The sequence below is a fragment of the Melozone crissalis genome, unplaced genomic scaffold (genome assembly GCF_028551555.1).
Source record: "Melozone crissalis strain CALT ecotype California unplaced genomic scaffold, PUWL_Pcris_2 ptg000081l_1, whole genome shotgun sequence".
Taxonomy (NCBI): Eukaryota; Metazoa; Chordata; class Aves; order Passeriformes; family Passerellidae; genus Melozone; species Melozone crissalis.
In genome coordinates this window covers 5,722,119-5,736,109 of record NW_026535858.1, presented here as the reverse complement: position 1 = coordinate 5,736,109, position 13,991 = coordinate 5,722,119, and the positions used below count along the sequence as shown (strand labels likewise).

General features: G+C 51.3%; 1 protein-coding gene across 1 annotated transcript; it reads right to left on the bottom strand.

Moving 5' to 3' along the window:
* Window positions 1-2,313: 2,313 nt before the first annotated feature.
* On the bottom strand, window positions 2,314-4,216 carry CD93 (CD93 molecule). Its single transcript, XM_054290476.1, has one exon. The coding sequence runs from the start codon at window positions 4,084-4,086 to the stop codon at window positions 2,314-2,316; it is 1,773 nt and encodes a 590-aa protein (XP_054146451.1). The 5' UTR covers window positions 4,087-4,216.
* Between the last annotated feature and the right edge of the window lie 9,775 nt (window positions 4,217-13,991).

The following is a 13,991-nucleotide window of genomic DNA, read 5'->3' as shown; positions in this document are numbered from 1 at the left end:
CCATGGAATCAAGACCTTGGTTGTGGGATTGGGACCTTGGCCATGGACTCAGGACCTTGGTTGTGGGACTGAGAACATGGTCATGGGATTGGGGCCTTGCTCACAGATTTAGGAACTCGGTCATGGTCTTAGGACCTTGCCCGTGGGTTGAGGTCCTTCCTTGTGGGCTTTCCTCTTGGTTTTAGGAACTTGGTCATGGGATTAGGATCTTGCTTATGGACTTGGGCCCTTCCTCCTGGGTTTAGGGCCTTGCTTGTGGGTTGGGACCCTGTTCATGGATTTAGGCTTTTCTTGTGGCTTTGGGACCTTTTTTATGGGTTTAGGACTTTCCTCATGGATTTAGGACCTACCTTGTGATTTTGGGATCCAACACAGCCCATCCCAATGCTCCCACCCCATGGCCTCAGCAGGGATGAAGGGAATGGCCCCTGGCCAGGAGCACAGATCCTGGGAAAGGCTGAGATCATGGAATAAGCCCTAGGAAAGGATTTGGGATCACCACCCACCCACCATGGGGAGCATATAGATTAGGAGCACCAGACCATGGATTCTTAGGAATATCTTTATTAAAACCCACTGCAAACACATTTTCATACAGGGTTTCTTGGAATTTCTTCCAGAGAGAGCTATTGGGATAACTTTATCCTGTAAATCCGAGTTTCATTCTGAGAAAGCAAAACACTCATCCATGACAAAAAAATTCCAAGGAGCAGGATGAACATCCCATCTTCTGGGGAAGACAGGGCACCAAATTATCCTGCGCCAACTTGTGGGATTCACCAGTCCCTGGACAACTCCCTGAGGAGGCCACGGATCAAGATGTGTCAGGAAAATGAGAGACATGAGGTTGGATCCAGGTGGAATTGCACCAGAAGGGAGGATGCTACAGCAGGAAACATTCCATTAGGGAGAATCCAGCCTAAACCTTGGCACAAATCCCTGTCTTCCCCTAGATCCATCATCATTCCCCAATGGAATACACAGAGGTTGCAACAGAAATCAGGATTTTGATTTTTGGGGAATAAACAACACACCTCAGGTTTTTCCCAGCTCTGATTCCACCCTCACCCTTTCTTTTCCTTTTTTATAGTCTTATATCCCATAAAAAACCCCAAGGCCGTCACTTCCCACAGACACCAATCCAGCATAATTACATGGGATTCCCTTCATTGATCCCGCTATTTCCAATGCTCTGCTGCCTTGGGATTTGGGAATTTTCAGCAGGATTTCCAAGAATCCTGTGCTGCATTCCCTCCCTTTATCCCAACCCAGGCAGCACAAGGAAAACATTCCTATCAGCTCCATTTTCCTGTTTGCAGCTCACAATGGAGCCCCAAGACAAGAAAAAAGCAGGAAAGGGTTTTGCTCAGCACAGGGAATGACAGGATGCAGCTCCCTGCCCACCACAAACTCCTTTGTGTTCTATTCCCATTCCTGGAGCAATTCAGCTCCAGGGACAAAATAACTCCAGCAGAAACTTCAGGAACCTGCTGGACCCTTCAAATCCCATGGCTGATCTTTTCCAGCCCTTCACAGCATGGATAAATCATGGAGGAGGTGCTGCTGGGTGTGCCCCTCAGGATTTTGGGCAGAATTCCCGCTGGAAAAGGCTCAAGGAGTTTTGGGAAGTACCTGGGGAGCGACTTGGCCTGAAGGGTTTTTTGAGAGTTATGAGTTTTACACAGAAAAATCAGCAAATATTCCAATTCCAGCATGTTCCTTACACAGGGAGAGAGGGAAAACATGCTCAGCCTGGAGCTGGGAAGGATCCTTCCCAAAACAAATGATCCAACAGGAAAAGCCCAGTCTCTCATGTGGCTGATGGGAAGGAGCGCATTGTTTTCTCTGTTTAGAAGTGGATTTAGGCAGGATACTCAGGAAATGAGGAGGTGGTTACTCCAAACACAGCTTTTCCTACCTTTATGCCATTCCTTGGCTCCGTGATGAGCAGTTTTCCCTGGTTTCAGGCGACAGATTTTTAATAAAACCCCAAAAATAACCCTTAAACCCCACCCTGGTTGTGCCTGCAGGGGCCTGTTCGAGCTCTGCTGAGGCACATCCCAACTTCAAACCCCTTCCCATCCCAGCTTCAAACCCTTTCCCATCCCAGCTTCAAACCCTTTCCCAGGAGAACGAGGCAAATCCAGAGGGAGCAGTGCACAAGGGGCTGCAAGAGAATTCCAAGTGAGCAGTTTTCCTTTAGGAACGTGATCCAGCAATTCCGAATTTGCCTTCTGGAGCACAGCTGAGGAGACAAATTCCACCCCATTCCCTCGCCCCTCTCGTTAACCCACTGGGATTTTTAACCCTCTCCTACCTGCGCTCCCCGCGGCTCTCGGGCTGCTCGGGCACCCAGCAATAATTATCGGCCGCGTTTTTGGCCGGAGGCTTCTCCCTCCTGGCCGCCCTTTTCCTGCAAGCCACGAGCGCCAGGGCGAAGGCCAGCAGGAGCAGGATGGCCACCAGGCTGCCCACGATGTAGTAGAGCAGCAGCCGCGGCCCGTCGGCGCTGTGCTCGTCCGAGCCGGCCCCCAATCCCGCCGTGGGCATTCCCAGAGAACGCGGGATGCTCGTGGTCCATGGGATGCGCGTGGTGCGGGGGATGCCGGAGCTCTGTGGGATGCCGGAGCTCTGTGGGACGCCGGAGCTCTTTGGGATGCTGCCGGAGCTCTGTGGGATGCCGGAGCTCTTTGGGATGCTGCCGGAGCTCTGTGGGATGACAGTGGAGCTCTGTGGGATGCTGCTGGAGCTCTCTGGGATGCTGGAGCTCTCTGGGACACTGTTTGGGATGGCCTCTCCGGGGCTGCAGCCGTGGCCATCGGCGTCCCGGAGGGAGCCAGGCGGGCACAGGCACTCGTAGCCGCCGGGGAAGTTGCGGCAGGCGCCGGGACACGGATCCCGCAGGCACTCATCCACATCCAGGCAGGAATCTCCTCCCGGCTGCCGCTGGAAGCCGGGCCGGCAGGTGCAGCGGAAGGAGCCGGGAATGTTGATGCAGAGCTGCGGGCACGCGTGGGGCTGGGCACACTCGTCCACGTCGTGGCACTGGTGGCCAGCGGGCCCCGCGGGGCGGTAGCCGGGCCGGCAGAGGCACTGGAAGCCGCCGGGAACGTTGTGGCACTGGTGCTGGCACGGCCCCGACTCGCACTCATCCACATCCGAGCACCCTCGCCCGTCGGCCGCCAGGGCGTAGCCGGGCTCGCAGCCGCACTCGAAGCCGCCGGGCCGCGGGCGGCAGGAGCCCTGGCAGGGATTGGGATGGCAGGAATCCTCGGCCAGGCAGGAGGCCATGTCGGCGGCCAGCACGTAGCCGGGGTGGCAGCCGCAGCGCGGGGGCTCGCCGGGCACGTCCAGGCAGCGCTGCTGGCAGCCCCCGTTGTGGTGCCCGCAGTCCACGGGGCACAGCGGACCCGGCGGGTGCCAGGCGAAGCCGCCGCCGGCCAGCGGCCCCTTGCAGACGGCGAAGGCCGCGGCCCGGCCGCTGTCGCACTGCACCTCGGCCAGCGTGCCGAAGGGAGCGGCGGCCAGGCGGGCGCTGCGCACTCCGAACGGCGTGGTGTAGGTGACCGTGCCTCGGCCGGCCAGCGGCAGGAGCCCGCACATTCCCTGGAAGCTGAACTTGCAGAGGAAGGCCGGCAGCGTGCTCCGGCAGGCCCGGTCGGCCCAGCCGGCGGGGCCGTGCGGGCCGGGCGGCCTCAGGGCCACGCAGCGGGCGCTCACGCAGGTGACGGCCGGCTCGGATGCCCACTGCGAGAAGTTGCCCGGCTCCCCTCCGGCCACCCAGGAGAAGCCTCGCAGCGGCTCCTGCGGCCGCACGCAGTGGCCCCGGGGCAGGGCGAGCCCGAGCCAGGCCGGGCCGGCCCAGCCGGCGCTGGCCAGCAGCTCCCGCAGCCGCTCGGCCTCGCCCGCGCTGCCCGCCGGAGCCAGGTTGCCTCCGTTATCCTGGCAGCGCTCCTGGGCGCTTTTCCAGTTGCTCTCATCCCGGTGCAGGGTGTAGCAGGCGCTGTCGGCGCACAGCACCTCCGCGTCCTCCCCTCCGCAGCGCCAGGCCAGCAGCAGCAGCAGGAGCAGCCGGAGCGTGGCCATGCCGCCGGACAAGTGGACAAATGACCAGCGGAGTCACATCCCGCTGTCCCGCCGAGCTCTCCCGAAACACATCCTGTGCTCCAGGCTTTCCTATTTATCACCGGAGGCCGCGGCTTCCTGTAGCGTGCACCCCGTTGTGCTTCCCGGCTTCCCTTTGTAAGAAACACGCTGGCTCTCCTGTGAAAATTCACAAAGTTTAATAAAGGGCAACAGGAGACAAAGAAAAGCAAAGATTATGGCAAGGTGCATCTTGGCACTCAGCCAGGAGCACCCCATCACCTTCGGGACACCCCTTAAACACCTTTCCCATTACCTCGGTCCTTTGCATCTTCACAGACCCTGAGGCATATCCATAGGGCAGTTTACATATCCCAGGAGCTGTTTTGCACGGCCTCTCCTCGGGTCCGCCTCTCCAGAGCATGCGTGTCCCTCGGGTGTGGTTTGGGTTCCTCTTTATCGCTTCCAATTCGGGCCCTGGTCCGTAATTTCATCAGAGGGCAGATGCTGATAGTTGGCATATCAGCAGCAGGGTCCTCATGGCACGTTTGCTGGATGTTATCCCGACCAAACAGAGAATTCACTCATACCCACATCAGCTACCCCTACTGCTCTAAGATTTTGTTAATAGCAGAAATAAAAACAAAGTTATTTTAACATTACACACACAGCATTCACCCCAATATTTGCAAAAAGCCAACAGTACAATACGTATTTATAGCACCTTTCCCGCCGGCTCCTCGCTCCCATCCCAAAGTTTTGAGTATGACACGCTGCGTTACTGCTTTTATGCTTTTATTTTTGTGGTGTTCCTGCTTTTTTTTTTATTTTTTTTCCCCCCTCCAAGAATTTGATTTATTCCCTCCGGCAGCAGCTGAGTTTTCCAAGCCCTAATAGGGGCCGAGATTTTTCAGGCACGTGTTGCTAAAAGGGGAAGGAAAACATCCCGGCTAAAAAGCCGTGGGATCCGCGGACAGCAGCCTCTAAAAAAGAGGGAATATTTGACGCGGCCTCTCCCGCGCATGCTCAAAGATTCCAGCACATTTTCCCCTTTCCTTAAATAGATGGAAGAGCCCTGAAATAGGAGCTGGGTCGTGGGAAGGTCCTGGGAATACCGGGATGGAGCTAAACTCAGCCAGGCTCTGGTGCCATCCCGAGCCAGCACTGTCCTGGCATCCCATGGATGAGGATTCCTCATGGAATTCGAGGATTGGGCTGGAAAAGCTCATCCATGAGCAGGGCAGGGACGATCCCACTGGAATGGGCTGTTCCAGACTTTGATGCTGGGATGCTCCCAGTTCCCTCCCTGCATTCCCAGGATTTCTCCTCAAGCGTCACTCCGGCAGCAGCAGATTCAGGATTTAACCCTGAGAGTCTGGGGAGTCATTTCCTGCTTGGCACAGCCATGGATCCACTGCCCATTCCAGGATTTCTCGGGTTAGGTGGGTTTGGAATTCCTGAGGGAACGGCTGTGATCCAACAGAGAAATTAAAACCACTTCCCATTAAAACCATTTCCCTCCTAAACAAAAAAGCTGCCAAAAATCCCATTAAAACCCTGGATTATTCCCAGACCTGCTCATGCACAGCATTCCTGGGAAAGCCCTGACTGCTGGGATATCTTCTGGAATCTCCCATCCGAGTGAAGGTTCAGGGAGCCACAGCCAATACTCCCAAACCAGAGCATTGAGGAAAAACTTCCCAAAAAAATGGGAGGGAGAAACCCCACCTGCATGGTGTTTCTAATTGGATTTATCCAGAATTCCAGGAATGGGGGGAATTATTTTGGACTTGGAATGAGAGAGCTCAGCACAGAAGCAGTTCCCTGCTGCCAGCCCAGGACACGGCTCTGCTGTTGGAAAAACATGGATCATGGTTTGTCCACCCAGCTGATCCCACAATTTTCCAACCAACAACTTCTTCCCACTACCCAACCTGGCCTTTTATATCCAACCAAATTTTCCTGGACAAAATCTGTGAATTTTTAACTAAAGCTCCTCTGGATATTCCCAAACTGGGGGGAAATCCCAAAATATTTGAATATCATTTAAATGTTAAAAGTCGTTCCAGGACAATCAAGGAATTTAAGGGAATGTTCTTTCTTAGGACATGTAAGGTGTTTAATCAGGAATCCTGTCCCAGGGAAGAACTTCTTGTTCAAAACCATGGAATATTCATGGAATGTTTGCAAAAAATAAAGTTAAAAACCTTTCCCAGTGGTTTGGTTTTGGTTTTTTTTTAAAAAAAAAAAGGTTTATCCCTGTTTCCAAGAGTTTCATGGATAAGAAAGCTCCCTCCCATCACTTTTAGGAAGATCTCCATGTTCCAAACTTATGTGGGAATATTTTGGGGAATTTTTGGTGCTTCTTTGATTTTTATCGAATATTCCACACTCCTTAAATTTTCTTGGATGCTCCCATTGAAAATCCAAGTCCTGGCTCCAAACTTTAGAAGGATTTTCTTTCCCAACCCTCTTTGGATGAACACATCCATAGCCCCCGGTTTTCCATAGGAATCCAATCCAAATGATCTCCTGGAGAGCAGCATTCCCACCAAAGGGAATATCCAATACAACTAATTAAAACCAATAATAAAATTGCTGAAAATGAAGGAATTGGTTTAAAAGTGTCGCTCGGAGGTTAAAGAAGGAAAAGGGCGTGGAATGTGTGACGCCAGCGGTCACAAATCTCGGGACTGGGATGAGGGACAATGGAGCCGGAGGCGGGGACACCTGTGTGGGGAAAAGAATTGGAGGAACTCGGCTCCCTCTGGAGACACCACAAGGACACGGAGACGGGGCTGGGAAGCTCTGGGAAGGCTCTTGGAATGGGGGGGAGCTCCTGTTACACAAAATTTTGGGAATTTGGGCAATGTAGAGGAGCAGGAATTAGAAGGGGTTTAATGGGAACAGAATTCCAAGCGCCAGGAAAAGGAATTGCTTTGTTTGGGTTTTCACATCCCTCCTCCTGTGCTCCAGGGAAGTCACACCTGGAATTCTGCATTCAGGTCTGGCTCCCAGCACAGGAAGGACGTGGAGTGTTGGAGCAAATCCAGAGGAGGCACCGGGATAGTCAGAGGGTTGGAGCAGCTCTGCCAGGAGGAAAAACTGTGAGAATTAGAATTGCTCAGCCTGGCAAAGAGGAGCTTCAGGATAATCCAATTGTGGCATCCCAGGAACTGAAGGAGCTGAAGAGAAAAACAGGGAGAGATTATTCCCAAGGGATGGAGTGCCAGGAGAAAGGGAATGGCTTCCTGCTGTTAGGGAACAGGCTTAGATGGAATATTGGGAATAAATCCTTCCCTGGGAGGGTGAGGAGGCCCTGGCACAGATTCCCAGGGAAGCCGTGGCTGCTCTATCCCTGGAAGTGTCCAAGGCCAGCTTGGAGCACCCTGGGATAGTGGGAGGTGTCCCTGTCCATGGAATGAGATGAGGAACTAAGATCCCTTCCCACTGAAACCATTCCATGATTTTTTTCATTGAGTGGCTGAATGCCCACCTAGATGGAAATGAAGAAAGGAAGGAGTAGTTCCCATCCCAAATATCCCATTCCTTCCAGGCATCTCCCTCCTTTTCATGGAAGCAGGGAATTGGTTCTTTGGAGTCCACATACCATGCTGGCATTTTGGATTCTTCCCTCCCTTTATCTTGTCCACGATTTTTCCAACTTTGGAGCAACTTCCAGGCTAAAGCTGGAGGAGGAGGGAAGTTCAAAACAACCTGGAGCAAATCCAGGAATTCTGTATTTCTCCAGATAAAATCCAGGACAAAACTCCAGGAGCTCCATGGGGTCTCTGCCAGCTCCAGGTGTTTTGAGCAGCTCCAAGGAATTTGCTGGATGCCAAGTCAGGACATGATCCCTGAGTTTTGTCCCATTTTTCCATCCCATCTTGTGCTTAAAACCAGGAATTCCATTTCTGTTTCCATTTGGAAGCAGTCAAATGGATTCCAGGGAGGAGAAATCCCACTGGCTCCCTGCAGATCCATGCTTTGAAATTTCTTTGGGATAGAAGTGGGGCACTCTTCCCAAATTCTTTCCTCCTGGAAGTGGAAGAAGTGGAGCACACCTGGAATATTAGGCTGGAAAGCAGCTGGAAAAGTGGGAATCATGCCTCTGAAAGTGTTTCATCCAAGAAGGAAAAGCTCCTCAGATCCCAGTGGGGACAGGGCAATCACCCTGGGGAAAATTCTCACTCCAAGGGATGTTTTCCCTCTTCTTTTGTTATCTGAGGGATTTTTTATTATTCTTGACTTTTTCATGTGTTCGGAGCCCTGGAATTGCTGACTGGACTGTCCTGGGTGGTCCAGGGTGGGAATGTGGGGTGGGAACAACCTCTCCTCCAGATGGAGCCAGTTTAGGGAAAAACAGAAATTCAATCAGAGGCTTCCATGGGGATGAACCCCTCCTCCCATCAGGATATTCTCCAAGGAATATTTCTGGGGGAGCTCTGGAATGGCATGGGGGAAGATGAAGGGGAGGATGGACATTAAATCCCAAGCCAAATTCCCTGCTTTCATTCCAGCAGGAGGTTTGGGGATATTAATGTTGGAATGCCACCAGGACACCTGGAGAGCACACACACAAATAAACTCCAGGATTTCTCCAAACAATCCAACCCATCTGGAGGGGCTGCACTGGGACTTGGAGCTCAGACCAACCAGAGTGGGGGAAATGCTGCAGCTCTGCAAAATTCCCTCTCATTCCCAAATTTCCTGGTCATCCAGGATGAGCCATCAGGGAATTTGGCAGCTCCTGCTGTTGCTGAGGGAATTCCAACTCACCTCCCTAAACAGGGGTTGCCTAAGGAAAGGAAAATTGGGAAAATTTCTCCCCCAAAATGCAAAGAAAGTGGAGAATTCACTAAGGATGGGGAATTCCTGTGTGGTTTTCACTGGGATTTGTGTGTCTGTTCCTTGTGGGAAGCTGGAAGCAAAAGGGAACATCTTTAGGATATTTGGGACGGGGTTTTTTTGGCATAATTTGGGATTTTCTGCTGGGCATTCCCACTTTTAGCTCATCCCGTTTGGTGGCAGGATTGGTTTCCAGGTGGAATAATTAAGGAGTAAATAAAAATAAAAACAAAAACAAAAACAGCCTAAAAGAGAAACTAAAACTAAAAATTAAAAAAAAATAAACTAAAACTAAAACTAAAAAGTAAAATTAAAAGTAAAATAAAAATAAAAACAAAATAAAAATAAACTTAAAATAAAAATAAAAATAAATTTAAAATAAAAATAAAAATAAAAATAAATTTAAAATAAAATAAAAATAAAAATAATTTTAAAATAAAAATAAAAATAAATTTAAAATAAAAATAAAACAAATAAAAATAAAAATAAAAATAAGAGGGAGTGTATCCATAGGCAGGTGCTGCCTGAATAAACACTGAATTACCATGGGAAGGAACCATTCCAGGGGATCCTTGAGGAGTTGATTCCTTCTTTTTTCCCCCCTTTGTCTCACACCCTTTTCCCCATTGAAAACAGGTTTTCCCTGCTCACAAGAGCTCTGGGGAACAGAATTCCCAATTTCCACCTAAAATCAGGAGCAGGGGATCCAAGGTGATCCCTGTATTGCCATGTGGTGCCAGAGGGAGAATTCCAAAGGAAGCAGTTTAAGACCCAGCCTTGTGATCCCAGAAATGGGGACAGCCAAGTCTGGAAAAGGCACTGGGATCCAGGATGGAGGATTTGGGTAATCCCATTTTTCTTTGAGATGTTTAGGACATCGATCAAGGAAGGTGTATCCATAGATCCATTTTTTTTTTTCCTGGAGCAGAGGCAGGGAAGCACCGGGCTCTCTTATTAAATATTGATTCCCCCCTTTGTTCATCCCACAGAATTCCCTGCCTGTTTTCCCTCCCCCTCCTGTTGGAACTCCCACATCTGTGGCACAATCCAGACTTCCAGTCCTTCCCAAATTCCTGCAAGCAGCAAAAACCAAGGATGGGGTTAAAGCGGGATCTGGGCTGGCTCCGGCTGCTCCAGCTCCACCTTGCGCTGAGCCAATCGGGCTTTGCTGCCATTCCCAAATGTCATTCCCGGCCGGAGGGGCTGGGAGGGCCGGGAATGACTCAGCCCTGGCACAGTCCCAGAGTTTCCAACACCCCCAGCAGGATTGTTCCCTGTTTTCCCATTTTCCTCCCGCTTTTTTAACGCCGTCCCAGCCCAGCTGCGCTGAATCGCTGTTCCCGCTGATGTGCCAAATCCCGGGAAGGAGGTGGCTCTGGAATGTGAAGGGAAAGGCAGGGTTGGAAACACACCCGAGGCTCGGGAAGCGCCGGGTGTTGCCCGGGCAGGGCGGCAACAACTGGAAGGAAAAGCAGGGTGGGATTCTCCAAAGGGATGAGCGGCTCCTCCAGACCCTGCCCAGCTTTCCCGGGATCACGGCAGCGGCCTGGGATGGGCTCGGAGAGGGGGATAAAAGTGAGGACATCCCAAAAAAACCGGGGATGTGGCTCCACAAAGGGGGAAATCCAACCTGCAGTGGAAGCAGGATAATCAATTCCTTGTTTTCCAAAGCGGTTGGAATGAGATGGGCTTTAGGGTCATTCCCAACCCAGTCCAGCCTGGGATTACTGTTCTCCTGATCCTGATATTTCCAGAATCTTCTCCCCCCAGGTGATCCCATTTGGAATGTGGGATCCCTTTGCTGGATCATGTCACAGAACAAATTCCATTTAAAAAAAGGGAATTATAAATATTGGCATCCACTGGGAAATCCAGAGCCCACTCACATCGGGATGTGGCTGCTCCAGCCCCTCTCTCCATCCAAGGAGACACCCCAAAATTCAGAAGGGAGAGGAGCTGAACGTTCAAATATTCCTTAAAACTGGCAGGAAAATGGCTTGAAGCACATGAAAACATGGAGGTCATTCCCAGCAGAACCTGATCCCAGCAAAGCCCAGACTGATCCTGCCAGCAGCATCACCATTCCTGCTTCCCACACTGGGCTCTTTTCCAGGTTTTTCCTTCTATCCCACAAATCTTCCTCCTTGGAGAGAAGCAGGAAGATGGACAGACTCCAGCAGGGACTTGGATTTGCCCCAGGAATGGGGTAGCACTCATGATTCCAGGGATAGGAGGGGAATTCTGAGGGAAAAATCATCTGTTTTCCTTTCTGCTGATGGAGTTTGTGGCTGGGAAGAGAGAAAAATTGGATATTCCCACTGGAATTTTATTGTTGGATTGAAAGATTATCCCAGCAGGATAATCCCTGTGGCAGGATCAGAAGTATCCCACCTCCTTCTGGGAGCTGCTGGAATGACAGAATTCCCAAAGAATTCCCATTTCACCCTCTTCAAGCCCAGGCAAGTGTGACCTCAGTTCCCACAGTTTGTGTGGAACAGATGGATTGAAAATCCATGGCAAACAGGAGGGAAGAAAATCTCTGTGCTATTCCCAGATGTTGGTGCACCAATTCCATGGTTTGGATTGGGAAAAACACCAAAATTCCTTTTTTTCAGGGAAAAGATTCCCAGTCCTGAGCAAAGCCTGGTGGGATTTCCAGAACAGTTCCAAGATGCTTTTCCTTTTCCATGCTGCTCCAAGTTTTCTTCCCTTTGGTTCTGCCCACTTTAACTCTTTTCCCTCTTCCCCCTCCTATTTATCCAAGGAAATGAGGCTGCTTGGGAATTCAATGGGAGGAAGGCAGGAGCTGCTGGCTCTGCATCCGGGGGCTGCCGGGGGGATTTGGAGGGTGCTTCCCTAATTTTTAATGGGATTGAGGAATAATCTCCTATCAATTCCACGGGAAAACTGATGGAAAAACAAGATCCCAAAAGCTGGAGCCAGGGCAAACCAGCTGTTAAGGTATTGGGAAATTTGGGAAAGGGGGAAAGGAAAACAAAACAAGTTCTACAATTCCTGAGAAAAGTCAAGCAACGTTTTAATTCCTTGCTTGGGCTCTGGGAAGAAGCAAATCCTGCCCTTTTTGCAGCATCACCAGGATCTCAGGTTTTCCTGGAATGGGATGGCCTTTGCTCCGTGCTGGTGATTTATGTGGGAATCAATCCCTGCTCCTGACCCCGGGATATTTGGAGTCACCGAGCTGGAAGTGAGCTGGGAAGTTGGGAAGTGGCTGGAATTCAATCCCAAATGTGTTCCAAATCCCTCTGGTGTTGGGACAGGGCTCAGTGGCCCAGGGAAACGTCCCCAGATCTTCCCAGAATCTCAGAATCCCAGACTGGATTCCAGCCAGAGGTCACCACCGCTGGGGCAGGACCTGCAGCTCCCTTTGGATTCGCTCCATTATAACAGAGGCTGGATTAACAGAATTTAGGGATCAAATCCCTGCCTTAAACCAGGTTCTAAACTCCATCCCGAGGTTTGCTTGGAGCTGCTTTGGGAAGCCAGGGCGTCCCTCCATGGCCAAGGCAAGAGCTCCCAGCTCACGGCGGAGCAGGACACGGATCCTGGCAGGATTTGTCCGGAAAACTCAGCGCTCCCAGTACAATGCCCAATTTCCTGCTGGGAGGGTCCCAGCAAGGCAGGAAAACATCAGCACTTTTCCAGAGGCTCCCAGCTCTGCCTCCCTGCTCCCAGCTGCCTTCGGAGCAGGGAGGATCAATCCTGTGATTTTTGCTGGAATTGCACTGCTGTCAATCCTCACCTTGGATCCAGCCCATGGATGCGCCCAGAGCTTCTCATAACCTTGGGGATGAGAGCTCTGTAAATAAAACTTGGGATTGTTAGGAATGTGGGCAATAAAGATAAGGGCTGGGAAGGCTGGGCAGAGTTTTCTGGCTGGAGAACGTGTCCCAAGGCTGCTCCTTTCCCTCCTTATCGCGGCTCCACAGGAGGTGGGTGCTACTGCCAAGGGATGGGCCGGAGCTGGGACTGCCTCAGCTGGAATTTCCCTGCCTCAGCAAGGGAAAAAAAGGGAACACAAAGGGAAAATTCCCTGGGATGCTGGGCAGGGAATCACAGCCAGAGGAAAATCTTACCTTGATTCCACACCCAGCTCCAAGGTGATTTTTTTTACCCTGAAAACAGGGAAGAAAATGCTTCCTTAGAGGTTTAAAAATAATTTTCCCTCTTTTCCAACATTATTTATTGGTGTTTCCACAGGATCCTCCTCCATGCCATGGCTGTGGGCACACAGTGCTGGATTTGCCTATGGAAAGGGAATGGATGGAGCAAAGGGAATTCTGGGGCTTTGGTGCAGTACTGGGAAAATGGAAACAGCCACAAAAAACATGGATTGGGACCCATTGTCCAGCTCCCAAGACGGGATTTCACTGGTTAATTACGGCCACATTCCCATGTTGGAAAGGAATTAGGGATCCTGTTCCAGGTGCTCCCTGCCCTGCTGTAATTCCAAGGGTTTTACCTTTCCCGGGGAGCCAGCCCAGCTTGCCGGGTTATCTCTGGCTGCTTCCGGACCTCCCCATGGAATTTGGTGAAGGCCAGCGTGGAAATGGGAAGAGCCCTGCGGATAAGCATCTGGATCCTGCCATTGTTATCCTGAAAGGAGCAGCAGGAGAAAGGTGGGGAGGAACCAGAGATGCTCTGAGCAGGGCTGATGTTTCCAGAGGGATAAAATCCTTGGATTCTTGTCCCTCCTGGCCACCTGCAGGCCAGATCCCAGCTGGAGGCAGCTTTTCACTGACATCACTGGGTAAACATTCCCTCCTCCCTGGTTTTGCAGGGAATGAGACACTGGATGCACAAGATTGAAGGAAAAATCCATGGCAAAAAAACCCCAGGAGCTTGTTCCTAAAGGCTGAGCCCATTCCCAAATCCTCCTGTGATTTTCTGAGGGCTTCAACTGAAATCCCAGCTGGATACTTTCAGCTCCAGGAGGTCTTTTCCCCAAGGAATGTGCTGTGCCAAGGCCAAGCTTCCCATTAATTTATCCCACTGGAGCTGATTCGTTTCCCAGTTAAACACCCCAGGTTTGGTGTGGGTTT

Excerpts from the sequence above, each read along its gene's own strand:
- CD93 (XM_054290476.1), bottom strand. The coding sequence starts at position 4,086 with ATGGCCACGCTCCGGCTGCTCCTGCTGCTGCTGCTGGCCTGGCGCTGC.